Raw genomic sequence first — 21,978 nt, 5'->3', positions numbered from 1 at the left:
AGCAACGCACGCACCTGCCCTGAAGCGGCTTCATAACTGCATCCATGTCAGCACGTCTCATTTGATGTGGTAATTTCACAGAAGTTGAAGACTCGTTCTCGCCCCCTACAGTGCAATTCAACTAGATATACGTCATCCGCGCTAAAATATCAAGGTGAAAGTCATCATAGCCTTGCGTAGTTTAGACCCAGCTCCCAACCCAACTTTGAGAATAGATTAACGGCGATATTTTTTTTATCGCGCAATATGAGTCTCACGTTAACGCAGCACGTTAACGCCGATATCGGCCCACCACATAATATATATATATATATATATATATATATATATATAACCATCATTTTCTGGCTACTTTTAATAGAATGGCCCAAATGGAATAATAATTTTACATGTTTCATAGCTTATTAATATTTGAAAATCATCTCATGGTGCAACCAAAATTCAGTACATTTAAAGTCCCCACGAAGTAAATTTTGAAGTTTGTAGTTTTTTAGTATGTCTTAGCCTTAGTTCATCTATAAGCTAGTGTGCTCCAAAACAATGACAAAATTTGCATTTAGAAAATATAAGCATTTAAAACTTACAGTCTCTAACTTCCTCCAATATGTATCAATGATTTTGATGACATCACCCTGCACTTCAGCCGCTCATCAAACGTTCCATCCAATCAAATGGTCTCTAGAATTAGAAGCGCCCCACCCCATATAGTATATACTATAAATACACACTGAACCTACAGCTGAAATCAGTCACTTATACACATAGTATTTTCTGTATGGTGAATGGCATACCATAGTATATAGGAGACAGGGAATGATTCAGACAGTATAAATATTCTTTCCAATGGGGCGAAAGAACTCTGGTTTCTGCAGCGTAATCTGCTCTGGTCCAGAGACACGATAGCACGGAGCGGATCATATGCGTGAATCGGCACAGACGATAAAATGTATCAGACCTATTTGAATTCTACACAGAACACTATATTAGAAGGAGAAACGGTTAAACAAACAGCACTAACGAGTAGAAGAGATAACACTAGTGCCATGCACCAACATTCTGTAAATGACAATTTTCAAACTAAACATCCTCAGCATCATTAGAATCATGGCTTTGCTTTAGTAACAGTTTCATATTACAGCAAAGTACAGCACAAACAGTACAATTTTGAAATAGTTTTAACATTTAAAATAACTGTTTCCTATTTGAATATATTTTTAAATGTAATTTATCTCTGTGATTTCAAAGCTGAATTTTTAGCATCATTACTTCAGTCACATGATCCTTCAGAAATCATTCTAATATTCTGATTTGCTGCTCAAAAACATTTATTATCAGTATTATTATTATTATATTTTGTAATGTTTAAAAAACTTACTGTTCAAAAACTTTTGACTGGTAGTGTATGTATGCATTTATATTTATAGTAAATATATATAATAAAAGTTCACACCACAAAGTATCCAATTCTTTGTTGTTGTTTTTTGTTTGTTTGTTTTCAAAAACATATGAATCAAACATTCACACTTATTTGCCAAATTCTGACTTCAAAGGATGCTTTCTGTCTAAAACATGAAGGCTAAAGGTCAAGTAAACATCTTTGTGTTATTCCAATGGATACCTTTTTTTGCATTTGCATTAATGCACAATGCATTTTGCCATTATAGCCATCACTTTTATGACAGCGGTAGGGCTGCACAGAATTGTTTTATTTAATCTTTTTTTTTTTTTTAAACAAATAGTATGGGACATGTTGATTCCACATTTTGGTTCCTCACAGTTTGCTTGTTATCTGAATAGGTGAGGTTTAAGACAAGCATGTTTGGGACTTTATGGTCACCTTTCCACAGTTTTAGAGAAGAAGAAATGTTTAAAAAAAAAAAAAAACTGAATAAATAGGGTTTTAGCATGGATCCTTGGACCCTTAAATATCGATTTGGCTACCATTTCATTTTACTCAAATATTATTGAAAGTTCATTGTACTTAATAGAAAAAGTTATGTGAACTCAACTAATTATATTACACACAACTCAAACTGAATGACTTATTCCAAATGTCATTTTCTCAGCATGCTCTGCTTTAGACTGTTAGTGACGGGTAAATGTTAAAATTAAGTTATTTTATTTTGTGTTTTTGCACAAGACTAATATAAGGCAGCCTTGGTGAGCATAATTTAAAATAATATTTAATTATTTGAAAAACGTGCACAATATGACCAGAAATGTCTATTAAGTAAACAGTTCTCATTTCATGTAGAACTTAAACTGAGCTTTTCCAGAAAATAAATAAATAAATAAACCCAAACCACATATAGCATGTTGATAGCCTTCGGTAACAAAGTTACATAGCCTTCGCGATCAACACACACTCCATGATAACGGTCCCCAGGGTGATGCATATCGAATGGCTGTTCGTGACCGATTCAGCAGAGCGTCTTTCCTAAACGCGAAGAGAGAGCGTACGTGGAGCGGCTGAGCATGTTTGATTACGGAGTGACGAGATCAGAGGCAAAAACACATTGGTATAAACTGCATCACAGATATTCAGAGTCATAGAAGGGTCAGCGCGCACTATAGAGAGGCATTACAGGCAGAGCTAATAGGGAGGGGATGGAATATGCACAGTATGTGTGTGTGTGTAATAAATATTTAATGGAAGAGTAGTGTGATGCCCAGTTGCAGCCCAAGGCTCTGCTACATGCCACTTACAGTGAGCACAACCCTTTCATCATCCACGCACATGGAATCGCACACACACAATCGCGCACGGCTCTTCCAGCTGCAGTCTGACCTGAAAACCTGTCTGCATGCTGCTCGGGCTGTCTTTCTGAATTAAGAGCACTCTCACTCTCGATTGAGCACACAATATTCTCCGGCTAGCTCTGTTACTCTCATCTTCTCTGTGTGTGTTATGCACTTCTTACCCTCCCCCAACCTTCTCCCATCATCACCTCCTGGCCTTTTTTCTCTTTCTCTCCCTCTAATTCCCCATCCCTCCCTCTCTTTCTCCCTCTCTGATGTCTTGTTTCCTGAGCTCAGCTCTCTCTGAATCAGCAGAGGTTCTCAAGCAGGTCAGCAAAGCGAGGCATTACAATTACTGCCTACATCAGCCTCAAAACACACACGGATTTATTACTGTACTCGCATGACGCTAATGTTGGGGAATCGGTGGAATTGAATTAGCCCCCGTTTCTTTCATGGCTTTCCAAGAGATGTGCTGTTAATGTTCGCCGGGTGTAATTAGCAAGGCGGCATCGGGGAGGCGCGCCGGCATCTGGCCGTTGCCTCGGCTCCAATCGTGTCGCTGTCAGTCTAGACCTGCTTTGGAGAGAGTGATCAACTGCACAGCCTGGTGGCAGTGCTGCTGGGAAGAAAAGGAGAGAGGGAGAGAGAGCTGGGGAGTAACAGTGCTGGAGGGCTAGCGCTCTCTCTGATTACTGAGCTTATTACTGCGAGGAACTAGACTAGTTTATAAGCCATGTTTCCTACAATAGAGGTGCATTTTTCTTTCTCTCCCAGGTTGCTTCTATCTCTGCTTAATGTTTGTTAGAGGCTGCACTGATACTAACATTCTGGCTGACACTAAGTATTATTTTCATGTTATGTTTGACAGACAATGAATGGATGTTTTCATATTATTGTTTTATAATAGCTGTAAATAGATTAAAATATAAAATAATGGCATAAAGTAGCCTTAGATGTATTCAAACACTTGGGTCATACTTAATGTTGTTGAATTAAATACAAAATATTAAACTAGAGCTTTTCTCAGCACTAAATTTATGTACTGATCACATTAGTAGTTTATCACATTAACTATGAAAATGCTGCATGCATTTTGATTTATAAAGTGCCCAATTAATCTTTATGTTAGTTTTGAACAATATTGTCTAAACTTTATCAACTTTTTTTTTTTTTCTTTCAAGTAAGCTACATTTCTTTAATATAACTTGCTAATGTGTTTGATATTTTGATATAATGCAATGGTCATTTTCAGCTGTAGATACACTTTTTGGCATCCACTGTATATTAAAATGTGCAAAGCCAAAAATAGATGTATATATGTATTTTTTTTTATTATTATATTATATAGGTATTTTTTTTAGTTATTTCTCATTTTCTCAATTTCTCTTTTGTGATAATACCCACCACCCACACATTCACAAAATAATACGAAAAGTATCAACAACATTTACATACATAGACAGTTTGTATGTAAAAAATAAATTTATAAAATAAAAAAGACAAAATAAATAAATAAATACAAAACAATCACATATTCATATAAAATTTCTTATGATCCTCAATTCCAAATAATATTATTTAAAAATCAACTGATAATAGTATTTAATAATCACATAAAGTAATAAACAAATAAGGAGGATTGTGTAGAAAAATAATTATTATAATATGTTTTATTTATAATGAATACTTTGATTTTAGGGGGGCCCATATCTTTTTAAAGTGTACACTTTTACTTTTAATTTCAAATGTTATCTTTTCCATAGAGTGTACTTTAGACACCATGTCTAACCAGTCACTTACTGGGGATTCTTGCCTTCTCCAAAATTTAGTTAGGTACAAGTTTCTTATGCTCACCAAGGCTACATTTATTTAATCAAAAATGTAGTTTAAATAGTAATATTTTGAAAACTGTTATAATTTAAACATTATAAAACATCATTTAAAACTGTTCTCCATGTCATTAATTTAATTTTCAACATTACTCCAGTCTTTAGAAATAAGAAATGTTTCGATTATCACTTTTTTTTTTAGCTACCACTCCTCATGCCCTGGACTAATACGGGAAGACATGCAACCAATGAACCTCATTATTACCTAGGCCGATCTTTCTGCACCTCCCATTCTTGGTTACTTGTGGTGCAGCTAAATTGCGTTTCATTGACACACACATACACTCACACACAGTTCAGTCTAAGGCTGCATGATATACCAACATTAATTACGAACTGCGATATTTTTTAAATTTAAAAAAATGTTGCACGGGTTGTAATATCAGTGAGGGTCTCAAAGCAATGGTTCATTATTAAAATTGAAGTTGAAATTGCATTATTAATGAGAAGAAACTCACTCACTTCACTGCACTCTATTCTGCATGAAATTGCATACACCGGAAAATTCAAATGTTACGAAAACGGTTTCAGGTATGTTCATTCATTTCTACCGCCTGTTTAAACTCGGCTGTTTTTGTCCCTTCATATGCATTTGGCTACCCACCAATAAGGAAATGGTCCGTAAAAACAGTTTACATGTACGGGGTGAGCAGGGCACAAATGAAGAGTTAACTGTAACACTGATTTTAACTTTTCCCCACGCTAGCATGACAAAATTTACAAAATTTCCTATTATTTCCTTGCAATATCATCACTTCATAGAGAGATCTGTAAATGAAGAATATTAATAGTGAAATTTTACAGTTTTACAATAAATTAATAATTAATTTTCATCAATACTTTATTTATGCCATATACAACTTTTTAATAAGATTAAGCTTACAGTAATGTCAATTGTTTTTTGATATCAAATATTTTGGTGGGTCTTGAAATAGATTATACTTGTCTAGGTGTTTAGTGGAATGGAAAAGTTTGGGAACCCCTGACATACACTCTTAAAAATAAAGGTGCTTCACAATGCCATAGAATAACATTTTTGTCTAAATGGTTCTATAACTAACCTTTAACATCTGAAGAACCTTTCTGTTTCACAAAAGGTTCTTTGTGGTGAAAGAAGGTTCTTCAGATTACAAAAAGTTCTTTGTGGGATCAAAAATTGTTCTTCTATGGCATCGCTGTGAAGAACTTTTTAAAGCACCTTTTACACTCTTTATTTTAAGAGTGTAATGTACTATACCCCAAATTCATTATTCATACAATGGATTACCAGTAAAATTGGTACAAATTTGGAACCCAAAATGATATGACATTTTGACCTGACTATGTTTTGTTACATAACTTTCTATCCAAGTTGTCTGACATTATCAAGATGAATTTGTTCTGACAGTTTAATAAGTATTCTATGGCTTTATAAAATTACGATTGAACCACTGACGTCACATGGACTATTTTAATGATTTTCCTAACTACATTTCTGGGCCTTGATCGCGTGAGTTCATCAGAAATAGTGTAATTTGTGTTACAAAGATGAACGAAGTTCTTACAGGTTTGGAAAGAGGGTGAGTAATTAATGACAGAATTTAAATTGTTGTCAACTAACCCTATAAAGTATCATCAGATGCCCATTTTCCACAAGATATGATTCTTTAGAGTCTTAATGAGAAGTCTATAACATACTTTGGTTAAAATTTCTCAATGGTAGTGTACAAAAAAAAACTCTTTTTACCTTGTCAAAATCCACTCTTTTTAAAACAAGCCATTCTGTTGAATGTTCCTTTAAATGCTAATGAGCTCTGTTTGCCCCGCCCCTTTCTGCCATGGGATGATGACCAGTAATGTTTACTTTAGCCGCATTTAGCTGCAAAACTTGCTTACTAGCACATTATTAAGAAAGGTAATTTGCAAAGATGCATAAAAAACCCTTATACTATCTTCTGCTGTTGGTGAAGCTGCATCATGAATGATTCACACGTACATAGAGGCATAAGTAGATTGGGATCGGCGCTTTCCTTTCAAAAATTAAAGTAACGTTAATCCTCTGCATCTTCAGTGGCTTAGATGTCAGGAGTATATGACCACTGCTATGTTTATTATTACATCCAACAACAAAACACCTCAATAGCTTAATCTGAGACATTGTTGTCTTCCCCTGCACCTGAATCGACACAATGGCGATCAAAGTAAGACGCTCATGTCAAATTAACTATCGTGGGAGTGGCCTCAATCAGTGTGTCGTCACACCGACAAGAAACTGAGAATGACCTGATGTTAAAAAGGGATATTACTTTTAAGGATTTTTATCATTGTAGGGTGGTTGTGTACACACATTAATGTTCACACTGCCAACACACATTAATGTTCAAACAACATGTAAAATGAGTTTTGCATCCGATGACCCCTTTAAGAACTGTTCACTAAAAGGTTCTTTGGGGAACCCATTACAGGTAAAAAATAAATAAACAATAATAATTAAACAAACAAATCTTTCGGAAGCTGTATTTTTAAAAAGTGTATTTTGGTAAACACTGAAGTTTGCCGTTTTGACCAACCTCCAGCCATTTTTGAATGCAATTTGCATCAGACAGTCAATGGGGTGTTCCATCTGAAGCAGAAACAACTGTGATGTCAGCTAAGAACCACTTTTGAAGTTTAGAAAGTTGCTGATGCATCGATAAACATGACGTGTTTTTAACGAAAGTAAAACACAAAACAGCTGTTGATCATCACAGACCATCAGCTCCTAAACAAATTCGAAATCGACCTTGAAAGTTCAAGAGAATCAGATGAACTCCAGCAAGAACTACTTCAAGCAGCTAAGAATATAAATTTAACCGCCGGCAAAAAGTGATGAGACGAAAAAAAAAACAAATGCTGCATAAGCAAGTTGGAGCAGAGGGCTAAAATTGGGCACATTCACTGGAGGGCACAACTTTCGCCAATCGTTGGCAGCTGACCAGCCAGAAAACAGCAGCGCAGCCACAGAACAGCTAGACAAACTTTAGTTTTATCCCACCCGACTTTTTCCTTCCGAGCGATACTTTCTTGCAGCGCTGAAGATCAGGGGTTGTCGGCAACACAAACTGCAGCGCCTAACTTCTCTTCTTAATGGCAGATCTTCCCCTGCTAATAAAGGAATAATGAGGGAGTCTGTATGGTGTTCGGTCCCCTGTGGAAGAGAAGCTCTCAGCACTCCCAGTAAACACAGTCTGTTCAGACTAGAGTTGATCAGTTTGATGTCTGTCTTCATGCAGATGGTTCCATTCTCAAACAATGCAGGCCAGCGTGGTTAATTGCTACTGAAACGACCGGAGGTGCGGTTACGTGAGCATTTCTGCTGCAGGTGAGCGAGTGTTTTTGTGTGACAGGACTGACTGACGAGCGAGCGAGTGAGCGCCCTTGACTCGCGGCAGGCGAATAATGCCTATAAGGGCTGGGGGAGGTTCGTTATCAGACAGATCCCCCCGCCCCCATGTGCACATATTCACGCACACACTCGTGCGCACACTTACACACACTCTGTGAGGACAGTGTAGCAGTCTTACCCCTTCCCGAAGGCACCTCATTAACACGGTGTAGGCGGCAGCAGGAACGACCCACAATCCTCCTGGGCGCTCTTTCTTCTCTTCCTGCAGGGGAAGGAAAGAGAGGATGTGTGTGTGAGTGTGAGCGAGAAAGAGAGAACTATTACTGAGACTCATTGGGGGAACAATTAAAAGCAGCAAAATGCAGCCACCATCATAATGAGGCTAAATAAATAAAGTCCTGTGACGGTAAATAAGACGACAGGCTCGCTGGCTCAGGCAGGTACGGGAAACACAGCTCAAATGATAAGCAACGATCGTGTCAATTAGAGGGAAAAGCGGGGAACGCTGCGAAGCAACATCCTCCTCTCATTTAACTTCTAATGCTTGCGTTCAGCACAGCGCTGAGACTGATCGTCAACATCAACAGCGGCTCGTGAGCAAGACCTTCGTACAACTCAAGGCCTGATTTAGATTTCTGTTTATATGTAGCTGGATTATGCAGGCTGTTATAAAGTTGAACGTTTTCCAATGTAATGCTTTTTTAAAACTTATGATTACATTTAATAAAGGTAGAATTTTATTAAGACAAATTGGCCTTGAAAATCCTCTCTAAACTAAGTAAAAAATTAAAACGTGCAAACAGCTTTATAATTAAAACAGTGATTCTCATTTATTAATGCATCACTATCACAAATGAACTGAAAGTTATTCTTAATTAAAATGAAGCAAAATATGCGTGCATAGAATAATTAATATGAGCATAAAAGTAAATCTGTCTGAGTTTATGTAATTTAATTTTATATCTTCAAGCTTGCTTAATCTACATTTTTTTGTATTTTAAACTATATTTATTTAAAATTTATACATGAACTCAAGGCTACATTTTACCATACCTAGTATTTTGTTGCAGTTTATGCAGTTATGCAGTTATGCAGTTTAATAAAACATGTTAAAGCCAATTTAGCAATTCTGAAGACTTTTTTTCTGAAGATTCGTTTTTAGTTTAGTTAATTCGTTTTTTTTTCCTCCTTTCTTTTTCCAGATTGGAAGCACCTCTGCAGTAAGCTGATATCCATGAGTTAGTACCTCAGTGGGCAAATTGTTCTTACAGAGAACTTCCCAAACTTTTTCTAGGGCTGTTAAAATTCATTGTCATGGGATAGCAGCAGAACAAGGGGAAAACTCCACCCCCCAGTGGCTGATGAAATAAATTTGGAAGCAGGGATCATTCTGTGAAAAATAGCACCATCTTATTGGTCTCTTCTTGTACACTGTACACTACTTACAGGTTAATAAAGAAATAATTAACATTGACTAAATAGTTCTCTCTCACTCTCCGTCTCTCTCTCTATATTTATTTATTTTTTGAATAACAATGATGTTGTCATGGTTGGGTGTATGACACGAACGGAGATGAGAATTAAACAAAAGTTCTTTAAAAAAAATCCACAAAAGGTAATTCAGACAGGGAAATCCAGACAGGGAGACACATCCAACACAACATTAATATTGCACAAGGAAGACTGAACTGAACACAGCTTAAATAGACAAAATAATATGACAAGACAGGTGTGGGTAATTTGATAATTAGTGCCTGTGACGAGGACAGAAACAGGAAGGACCAAATATGGGCAGAGGGAAAAAACAAATACAACAGTCCAATGGGGGGTGAAACAATGGGCAAAACCAAACAGTCCATGGGGCATGACAGATGTAAGCCAAACCTTAAAATGCAGCAATTATATTGCACTAGAAAATGAAATATCTAATCAAGTAAGACTGTAACCACTGCAGATTCTGAGATATGGCCAACTTGAGGTATGAACCACTGTTCTGGTATAGACCATAATTTGCTGTAGTTTTCCTGACAATTTAACTGCTAAAAGCATGATTTTAAGTGGGTCATGACATGATAAACCAAATTTATATTGATCTTTTGACATCAAAGAGGTATTTGTATGCTTAATACATCCTACAAGTGCTTTGTTTATAATTAAGATAACCCTCCGAAAATGGCTCGCTTTGGATTTGAGGTGCAAGGTGTCGTCATTCAGTTGCAGTCGTTTGCATAAACACTTGCCTCCAGTGCAAGACATCGACAAATAGTCCACAGGCCCCAATTTTCTGCACTGCCCTTAAAACAGGTAATTTTACACAGAGTGAGTTTAGGGTTGAAAATCTTTTTATTTTTTTACAGTGTAAGTAAACCTCAAGAAATATATATATGACCCTGGACCACAAAACCAGTCTTAAGTCGAATTTGAAGCAATAGCCAAAAATACATTGTATGGTTCAAAATTATTGATTTTTCTTTTATGCCAAAAATCATTAGGAAATTAAGTAAAGATCATGTTCCATGAAGATTTTTTGTAAAATTCCTACTATAAATATATCAAAATGTAATTTGATTAGTAATATGCATTGTTAAGAACTTAATTTGGAGAACTTTAAAGGTGATTTTCTCAATATTTTGAATTTTTTGCACCCTCAGATTCCAGATTTTCAAATAGATGTATCTCGACCAAATATTGTCCTATCCTAACAAACCATATATCAATGGAAAGATTATTTATTGAGCTTTCATATGATGTACATATCTCAGTTTTGTAAAATTTAACCTTATGACTGGTTTTGTGGTCCAGGGTCACATATTATACATATATATATATATATATATATATATATATATGCTGGTCATATATATATATTTATTTCACTAATTCCATTCAAGAAGTGAAACTTATATAATGTATACATTCATTCCACATAGACTGATATATTTCAAGTGTTTGTTTCTTTTAATTTTGATGATTATAACTGGCAACTAATGAAAACCCCAATTCAGTGTCTCAGAAAATTAGAATTTTACTTAAGACCAATACAAAGAAAGGATTTTTAGAAATCTTGGCCAACTGAAAAGTATGAACATGAAATGTATGAGCATGTACAGCACTCAATACTTAGTTGGGGCTCCTTTTGCCTAAATTACTGCAGCAATGCGGCGTGGCATGGAGTCGATCAGTCTGTGGCACTGCTCAGGTGTTTTGAGAGCCCAGGTAGCTCTGATAGTGGCCTTCAGCTCTTCTGCATTGTTGGGTCTGGCATATCATATCTTCCTCTTCACAATACCCCATAGATTTTCTATGGGGTTAAGGTCAGGCGAGTTTGCTGGCCAATTAAGAACAGGGATACCATGATCCTTAACCCAGGTACTGGTAGCTTTGGCACTGTGTGCAGGTGCCAAGTCCTGATGGAAAATGAAATCTGCATCTCCATAAAGTTGGTCAGCAGCAGGAAGCATTAAGTGCTCTAAAACGTCCTGGTATACAGCTGCGTTGACCTTGGACCTCAGAAAACACAGTGGACCGACACCAGCAGATGACATGGCACCCCAAACCATCACTGACTGTGGAAACTTTACACTGGACCTCAAGTAATGTGGATTCTGTGCCTCTCCTCTCTTCCTCCAGACTCTGGGATCCTGAATGCAAAATTTACTTTCATCAGAGAACATAACTTTGGACCACTCAGCAGCAGTCCAGTCCTTTTTGTCTTTAGCCCAGGCAAGACGCTTCTGACGCTGTCTGTTGTTCAAGAGTAGGGTTGGGTATCGTTTGAATTTTATCGATTCTGATTCCGGTTCCGATTCTGCTTATCGATTCCGATTTTTATCGATTCCTAATTCCGATTCCAATATGATAAAAAAAAATCCAGTAAAAAGTTTTAAGTCAAACATATTTATTCTGTCTTTTGCCTATGGTTTTACCAAATAATACCACAGAAAACAAACAACTAGTCTAATATAAATTTCAAACATTAAATTGTTAAAGACAAGTAATAAAATAGGAGCAAATCAATTAGCAATAGCATAAATAAAACTGAACAAATGTCAGGTACAGAAAGTGAAATCAAAAGTTTAAAAACACTGCATAGTTTGCTTTTCATAAATAAAATATTGATTAGTCCTCATTAAATTTATAAAAGATATTCAGTCAGTTAATGATTTTCTTTTGTTCTTTGATTAACATTTATGACAGGCGGCACGTTTATTAGACGGCTGTCTCTTTAACACCAAACACAGACCTAAGAATACTGTTACACATGCGTTTTCTTTCTTATCTGTTTACGTTCACTCAAGACAAAAAAAAAAAAAAACGCTGTGTTTATGAGGATATGCTGACGTATTTCGTTCATACAGGTCAATAAATGTGAAAGAAGTCAGTTCCGGGCCGGAACAACCTTTTCTGCAGTGGAGATGCACGGAACTGTTTCGAGAACGGACACAGGTCGGGAGCCCGCATCAGGACCGCTGTTCTCCGTGCTCGCGTTTCAGATGTGTGCGCTGCACGCAAACAATGCGCAAGTTCTTTTCTTTCCTCCACTTAAATCGTTTGAAAATCACATTAAAATGCGAACGCGGGAATCGTTAAGCGGAATCGAAATGCGCGTCTTATCGAATACCCGGTTAATGGAAATTTGGAACCGGTTCTAAAATGGAACCGGTTCTCGATACACAACCCTATTCAAGAGTGGCTTGACACAAGGAATGCGACAGCTGAAACCCATGTCTTGCATACTTCTGTGCGTAGTGGTTCTTGAGGCACTGACTCCAGCTGCAGTCGACTCTTTGTGAATCTCCCCCACATTTTTGAATGGGTTTTGTTTCACAATTCTCTCCAGGGTGCGGTTATCCCTATTGCTTGTACACTTTTTTTCTACCACATCTTTTCCTTCCCTTCGCCTCTCTATTAATGTGCTTGGACACAGAGCTCTGCGAACAGCCAGCCTCTTTTGCAATGACCTTTTGTGTCTTGCCCTCCTTGTGCAAGGTGTCAATGGTCGTCTTTTGGACAACTGTCAAATCAGCAGTCTTCCCCGTGATTGTGTAGCCTACAGAACTAGACTGAGAGACCATTTAAAGGCCTTTGCAGGTGTTTTGAGTTAATTAGCTGATTAGAGTGTGGCACCAGGTGTCTTCAATACTGAACCTTTTCGCAATATTCTAATTTTCTGAGATACTGAATTGGGGTTTTCATTAGCTGTCAGTTATAGTCATCAAAATTAAAAGAAATAAACACTTGAAATATATCAGTCTGTGTGGAATGAATGTATACATTATACAAGTTTCACTTCTTGAATGGAATTAGTGAAATAAATCAACTTTTTGAAAATATTCTAATTATATGACCAGCATCTGTATTTCTGGCATCTATCGATATACCTAATAAATACATTAATGCATATTATGGTAGGTGTAGGGGTGAAGTCAGCAAAGGCCAAAAACGTCAATACGACCTTTTATATTGAAAAAAAATTATATTGAAAAAAGCCAACTAACTATTTTAAATGTTTTATAAAGGTGCATATTATATTTCCAACTGTAATTGGTAACACTTTACAATAAGGTGTCATTTGTTAACATTAATGTATTAACGTAAATGAACGAACAATGAACAATACACTTATTATATAATTTATTAATCTTTGTTATTGTTAGTTAATAAAAACACAGTTGTTCATTGTTTGTTCATGTTAGTTTACGCATTAACTAATGTTAACAAACACAACATGTAATTTTAATAATGCATTAGTAAATGCTGAAATTAGGATGAATAAATGATGTAGAAGTAGGGCAGGGCGATATGGTCAAAAATTTTTATCACGATATAAATAGCAAAATTTGCGATAACGATATAACTGACAATATAATTGACGCTAGACAAAATACTTCAAAACTGCTACCCAACGTACCCAACGTTACTTTTTTTCCCGGTACTTTAGCCTACTTTGTGTAATAACAAAAACATTTATTTCAGTGAAAAAATAAGTCCAAAACTCTCTATTTTAACATTTTGAACAGTAGGGCTCTACAATCTTTTTCTTTTTTTTTTTTTTCTTTTAGAAATTCTTATGTGTTTTAATTTTTCTGATAATCAAATGAAAGCATAAGCATTTATTTATTTTTAATCAAATGAAAAATAAACCCTTTTATTTTTGGGCAAACAAACAGAGGTTTACTGTTAAAATCAATACATGGAAGAAAAGTTATATTCAGTTTAAAATGTTTAAATAATAATTGTAGTATTTTTTTCTACAATTAAGCGGTTAATCTTGTTGTAATATTTATTTTTTATCATATATTGTTTTAAGTCAATTATTTAAATAGGAATATATAAACACCTACATTATACTGTACAAAAGTAATACAAGACTAATATTGTTCCGTTTCATGTTAAACCATACTTTTATTTTGACAGGCTGCCTGAAGTTTCTGTGTGTACAGTATGATATGATTCTAGTTTTCGGTAAAATAATTCAGTAAATGAAACGGTAAAAGTGACACTCACAGCAGTTTTGGTGATTGAGTTTATCTGTTCATGTGAGATGCAAATGCAATAAGCGGGAGCGTCACGCGTGCTTCAGTATGCGTGTAGTAAAAAAAAAATTGTCTCCACCATTCATACATACAGAGGCAAACGGAACATGTAGGATTCATATTAAAATGGTCTTTTTACATTTCAGTTTTCACAGATACTAATATCCATATCCATATCGTGATTTGAATTAAGTGACAGACCAACTTTTGATTTATTAATCCAAAAATCGACGAATTCCGCGGCATTCCGTGCTATAGTAAATTCGGTTTTTATGAATGGAGTCCGCGATCCAGTCCGTGTTTTCGCGGAGGAGACATTGTAAATGCGCGACCATGTAGAGACAGAAATGACATGCCTTCGTGTAAATAAGATAAATAACATAAGGCAATTTAGTTTGTTTAATAAAAGAACAATGTATAGACATGTTCTATAGGAAAGATAACCTTAAATGACTTCTATTGTGATCTGGCGCTATATCGAAAATAAAACGAACTTGACGTTCAAGGGGGGCGGGAGGTGCCGTTTGGGGGGGGGGGGGGGTCCGCCCCCCTAAGATAATGGTAGGGGAAACACTGCAGTTCCACGCCACGGATGTTGCACATTTTTTGCAAACCAATTCTGGTTCACGTGTTAGTCAATGCTCTGCTTGTGCATGCCGCCATGCTTCTCGCTCCATGTGCGACCGCATGAAAACACCAGCACTGCGCACGCATGTTAAGTCCAAGTTCTATCGCGATATGTCAATTTCATATCGTACCATAACATTACACCGGTATTACCTTGAAAGGTATGATATGGCCCAGCCCTATGTAGAAGTATTGTTCATTCTTAGTTCATGGTAACCAATACAGTTAACTAATGTTAAGTAATGAACCTTATTGTAAAGTGTTACCCTCTAATTTGTTGATGAATTGTTTGGACATCATCCTTAGAACCAGTTGGCTCACAGTAAGTGCTGTTGCTATCTCACTTATTTGCAGATAGCACATTTTTTTTTTATTGTAGCTAATTTATTGGCAATTTTTGACTATATTATTTCTGTCTATGAACACTAGAAACGGGTCATTCCATTCATTTCATGGATTCAATGATCTACACTAAGCTATGCTAAAAGTGTGTCACACAAATTAAAAGTCCTGCTGAAAAAGAAAAAACATAATGAGGGGCAGGCCAAAATCCTTACCTTTATCAGCATACATGCTATTTCAATTATTTTAAATATTTAACTACCTTTAATTAGAGGTAATATTGATGAAAGAATACATAGTATATTGTTACGTTTTTAAATCACAAATGTATTTGTTGTTATATTAATTCTAGGCACTAATTTCATGGAATGACTCGAACATGTTTGAAACGGAATACTGGAAACTAAAAGTGAACAATGTTATAGAACAAATATATTATAGATGTGTTTTACTGAATGACAGGTTGAAGAGAAATGAACGTTGGAGAGTGTGTGCTTTCGTGGCTTATCTCGTATCACTCCCATTCATTATGTCGCAGAAAGCACAGCCATAGTTTTCCCACCAGGACCGCTATTGACATTCATAGCGTCAACACACCTATTGCTCGCATTACACTAGAACTGAGAAGCAGAGAAAAGTCATTAGATAAAGCCAATCAAGGCCACAGTGTCCCTCCCCCTCCCCCTGCGCTCAGAGCTAATGTGATCAATAAAAGCTGTGTGTGCTGTTGTACTGCATGACCCTGAAAAACACAACCGAACAGGAGATACACACTTATATAAGCCCAACAAAGCATGTTATCAGCTAACCTCGGGTCCCTTACAGCAATCGATACAGCGATCAGATTAGGGTGACCACGCGTCTACAACACAGGACGAATTTGGGTGAAAAAGGTCTAAAAAAATGTGCCCTGGAAAAAACAGGCCATCTCATCACACTGGTTGTAATGAGGTAAAATGGTGCTATGATGAGCCATTTATGGACTCCAGAGGCTGTGCTTCATTATACCTTTAGACCTCATTCACAGGCTGCTGTACATGTGCGATGTTGAAAATCCCCCGACACTGATTTTCACCAAAGCACTGTGTTATAGCTGGCAAATGCAGTGTTACCGTGACAGACGGTAGAGGTAATGTGGGTAAATGCAAATAAAAAGTGTACAGTTTTCAGCAGTGATCTTTATGGTACTAAAATTCTGTCAAAGGTTAGACATGACGCACCAGACTGAATCGGTTATGAGGCGGTCCTCATGTTGAGGTTAATGAGGTCTGAGAGGTTGTGTGAATCTCTCCTCATAAGGGAGCTTTTTAAATGTCATGGAATACTCAGAGGACAAATATTGCCTGTAAGACATTTATGAGAAGCAAATTGAGCTGTATGAAATTTCAGGCCATTGAACATACTGATCTGTTCTTGAGAGCGCAATCCGGTGGCTAGTCCCAAGAAGCCAAAGTAGAAGTTGTACGCTGATCAATAATTACGTCAATATAATAGACAGTCTACTTCATTTTTTCCCCTCCCCAATTTAAATCAGTCACTAATTGGACTCTTGTGAATATTGATATGATATGCGAGTTATACTGTAGGTGATTCTTTAGTTAGAGGAATTTTTCTGTCCCCTATTAAATTCCATGGTTTTCTGTATCAGGACATAATAATCTTACAATTTGGAAATTCACTTAAAATGGAAAAGCCATGTGTTAGAAAATTAGAACACCCTTTGATTCAATTGCCTGTACGTTTAGAAGTCTCTCACACCATTCTGGAAGAATTTTGGCCCACTCTTCTTCACAAGGCTGGTGTACTTAGGATCATAGTCCTGTTGCATGACCCAATTTTGTCCAAACTTTAGCTGTCAGACTCATGTCCTCACATTTGACTCTAGAATACTTTGGTATACAGTGGAGTCCATAGTCGATTAAATGACTGTGAGGTGCCCAGGTCCTGTGGCTACAAAACAAGCCCAAATTCATCAGCCCTCCACCAGCATATTTGACTTTTAGTATGAGGTGTCTGTGCTGATATGCTCTTTAGGTTTTTACCAAACTTGGCACTGGGCATTTTGGACAAAAATCTCCACTTTGATCTTGTCTGTTCAAAGGACATTGTTCTAGAAGTCTTATGGTTTGATAAGATGCAACTTTGCAAACCTAAACCTTACTAGCATGTTTTTTTTTTTTTTCTGACAAGGCCTTAAAATGCCATATTTGTCCCATATTTTTCTAATTGTACTGTCATGAACTTTATAATTTAACATGTTAACTGAGGCCTGTGGAGTCTGCGGTGAAGTTCTTGGGTTTTCTGTAATTTCTCTGAGTGTTAGACAGTCTGATCTTGGGGTGAATTTGTTGGGATGCCCACTCCTGGGAGGACTGGTGTATGTTTCTTTCTAAATGTAGAACCATAAACTTCAAATTGTTTGGAAATGGCTGTATCACTCTTTCCAGATTGATGTCACCAACAATTGCTTCTCCAAGATCATTGCTGATGTATTTTCTTTTTGGCATTGTGTTAACACAGACCTGAAGGCTCCAGACCAGCAAACTGCCAAAACTTGTGCTTTTATAGAGATGCTCACACTTGCTGATGATCAGTTAATCAAAGGCATTTGATTATCAGTGCTAAAGAGACTGCTACATACCAATGTTCCAATGTTAACAGTAAGGGTGTCCTATTTATTTATTTATTTTTTTCCACACATGGCTTTTCCATTTTGGCTTTAATTTTGTTAGATAAATAATGACACTGTGATATGTCATGCGTTGTTGTTCATCTGAGGTATTATTTTCCCTATTTTAAGACCTAGATATTTTTGGGATATGGAAAACCATGGAATTTAATAGGGTGTCCTAACTGTTTCACGTGACTGTATGTATATATAACAACAGACCAATTTTAGAGTTTTGTTTAGTTTTCTTTTTTTTTGGGGGGGGGGGGGGGGGGCACACTTCTGGCTTTTTTCCTCAGAATTGACAAACTCATTATTGTTGAGTTAAATTGAGTTATAAAGTATGAACTAAATGATATAAACTTGCATTTGCGAGAAAAAAAGTTAGAATTGTGAGATAAAATAGGTATGTTATGCAAAATGTTATAGGTTTAACTAGTATTTTTTTTTTTTTAATGCTGTAACTGTAGGGTTAATACAATATGTCCCCTATGAACTGCATGTGTGAATATTACGTAGACCTATTGTTCAAATCAAATTTATGCTTTAAAAGTAGTGTAATCATAGCAGGTTTCATCCATAGTCTGTTAGTTTAAACATCTGCGTTTAGCTTCAACATCCGAAGGCACAACAATGCATTTTTTTCTGAAGGCACAACAATGCATCTTATTCCATGAATTTTAACCTTTTTTCCCTCCACTTGTTACACTCTTAAAAATAAAGGTGCTTTAAAAGGTTCTTTAAGCGATGCCATAGAAGAACCATTTTTGGTGCCACAAAGAACCATCTCTTTCTTACAATTTTATAATCTGACGACCCTTCTTTTGCCACAAAGAACCTTTTTTGAAACAGAAAGGTTCTTCAGATGTTAAGAGTTCTTTATGGAACTGTGATGTCTACTCTTACTCTACTATTAGTATTTTTACTTTTTTTATTTGTTTATTTATTTTTTTTTACAATTGCCTTAAATACTGATGTCATTATCATTGCACCAAGCATTTTATAGAAAGTTCATATTTTGTTAGAATGGAACTAATGTCAGCGGAGCATAACTCTGCAAGAGAGGCAGAGTTACAGTTTGACAATCAGAAATGTAAGCAATTTGATTTTGTTAGATGTCATTAGAATTTTAATACTTGCTAATTTATGTTAGCAATTCCAAGGCTTATCCAATTAAAAAAAAGGTGCCATTACATCACACAATACTAAAAATTTACTCCATTATACAAGAAATATTATTACAATTTAAATTAACTGTTTTCCATTTAATTTCACTTTAAAATATAATTTATTCCTGTGACGCAAACCTGAATTTCAATCAGCCATTACTACAGCCAATTATCCAGGCTGCAGTGTCACATGATCCTTTAGAAATCTTTCTTTGCTAATTTATTATTAGTGTTGGAAACAACTGTCCTGCTTAATATTTTTTGGAATCTGTGATACTTTTATAAAAAAATAAATAAATAAATAAAATAAAAAAAAAGAACAGCAGCATTTATTCAAAGCAGAAATCATTCCTAACAATATTCAAACGTCTTTATTGTCACTTTGTATCACTTTAACACATCCAAGCTGTTTTTCAATCTAAATAAATAAATAAATAACTTAACACTAGCCCCAAACTTTTGAACGGTAGTGTATATATTGTTAGAAAAGATTTTTATTTTGAATAAATGCTGTTCTTTTTCACACACACACACACACACACACACACACACACACACACACACACACACACACACACACATGTTGGGTTTACATGTTTTATGGGGACATTCCATAGGCGTAATGGTTTTTATACTGTACAAACTGTACTTTCTATCGCCCTACACCTACCCTACACCTAAACCTAGCCCTCACAGGAGATTGTGCACACTTTTACTTCCTCAAAAAAACTCATTGTGCATGATTTATAAGCCTGTTTCCTCATGGGGACCTGAGAAATGTCCCCACAAGGTCAAAATTTACTGGTATTCCTATCCTTGTGGGGACATTTGGTCCCCATAATGTGATGAATACCAGGTACACACACACACACACACACACACACACACACACACACACACACACACACACAGTTATACCTGTGTAGCAATGAGATATAGCAGCTCCCCCAAAGGTGGAATCAAGCATTGCTTCAATTTGCTGCTCCTGAAGTTCTCTCGGATCAGTTCTGTAAACATGGCCACTGCCTGGAAACAAACCAAAACACACAAATTTGATATTTGTAGCTAATAAACAGTTTTATTTATAAGCATTATAAATTAATTAAATGTATAGGTCACCCAAAACATTCACTTTCACTAAGCACATTCGAGCTGGCATTTATAATATTAGATATGCTCTATGTATGTGCGTTGATCAACGTTTCTGTGTCAATAAAACCTGTAAGTCATACAAAGCAGGCATTGCATCTCTTCAGAAGGCTTAATTAAATCGCCTGATTTAATTTCAAATGGATTATTACAAAGCTTTATGAACTTTTGAAAGGTTGAATGTTTTGGTTGTATGGACTTTCAATGGACGGCAGAAATGATGAGAACATTAAAAACCATCTTCATTTGTATTCCAACGATTAAAGAAAAACATTTGAAAGATTTCAGTTTTTAATATGACAAGGGGTGAGTTTTGTTTCCTGCATCTATATTTCCTAACAAGACTTTTTTTAAAGGGATAGTTCGCCCCAAAATCTAAATTCTCTCTTTAATTACTCACCCTTATGTCATTCCAAACCTGTAAGACCTTCGTTCATCTTCGGAACACAAATTAAGATAATTTTTGTTTTAAGAAATCCAAGCATTTTCTTGGATTTCTCGGATTCATTTTGTGCACAAAGGAAACAAAAATAACAACTGTATTCAACAAAATGTCTAGAAAGCATTCAGATTTTTTCAAACATACCTTCTTTTTTACGTTTCAAAGATTAACAAAGGTCTAAAGGGATTGGTTTTCATTTTTGGATGAACTATCTCTTTAATATTCAAAAAAAATACCATTTTTCAATAGAGCATGAGTTTAGGATGACTCAGGATCAATTTATTTGGTCTGCTTCCCTGCTGTTTTTGGTCTGCGTATTTAAAAACAGGTCTCATCCACAATCTCTAGCCTTAAGCATTAGCATTTTATTATCTTCTCTCTCTCCGAGTGCTCAGATGAGTAAATACATATGCTTCTCTCTCTGCAGTTGTTCGCTTAGTAGGGTGCTATGCAAATTCCCTATGTAGCACTTTTGGCCCTGTGACGGTTAAAGTCTCATAAGTGATGACTTTGCAGGGAACAGATGTTGGTGGCTGTGTTTGATGAGTCTTGGCAGCAAGAGATGTGCAGTGATGATTCCTGTTACACAGGAAGAAACAAACAAGCCTAAGCTGCTTTATTCAGCCACGCATGCAAAGTAATTCCTGCTCTAGAACGTATCATTATCATCAACAAACACACACACAGAGACACAAATTCCCTTCTAGAGGATGCTGCTATTATCCACATGCACGTAAACACACATACACTTGCTATCCTGCTTTGGAAAACATCATTATCGTCGACACACACATAGCATGTGTGTCAAGCTGGGTATTGGAAGGTATAGGCTTAGGTTTAGGCTGCACAGAGGTGGTATGTTGGAGAAGACCGTGGAGCAATCTTCTGGCCTGAAATCAAGTACGGGTTTTAAGCTAAGAATCCAATAACTCAAGACTGAGTCAGATCCTACCTGAGGTCTAGTTGGCACATTATCAAAAGATATGTATTACACATAATTAATGCTGCACTGTGCCACCAGAAAGCAATCCTATCTTTAATACAAACAAA

The 21,978-nt window shown here is 36.2% G+C and overlaps 1 protein-coding gene across 1 annotated transcript in view; it reads right to left on the bottom strand.

The window, feature by feature from the left end:
• The window catches only part of ulk4 (unc-51 like kinase 4), a 177,957-nt gene that overhangs the window by 122,882 nt on the left and 33,097 nt on the right, over nucleotides 1–21,978 (bottom strand). The window contains exons 11-13 of the mRNA XM_073847841.1: nucleotides 20,256–20,363; nucleotides 8,174–8,257; nucleotides 2,846–3,042 (exon numbers count right to left, since the gene is read on the bottom strand). Of these exons, the coding sequence (XP_073703942.1) occupies nucleotides 2,846–3,042; nucleotides 8,174–8,257; nucleotides 20,256–20,363 (389 nt within the window). The remainder of the gene's footprint in view (nucleotides 1–2,845; nucleotides 3,043–8,173; nucleotides 8,258–20,255; nucleotides 20,364–21,978) is intronic.

Source organism: Garra rufa, chromosome 9, assembly GCF_049309525.1.
Source record: "Garra rufa chromosome 9, GarRuf1.0, whole genome shotgun sequence".
NCBI lineage: Eukaryota > Metazoa > Chordata > Actinopteri > Cypriniformes > Cyprinidae > Garra > Garra rufa.
The sequence above is the reverse complement of the archived record's forward strand: the minus strand, read 5'-3'. Positions and strand labels throughout refer to the sequence as shown.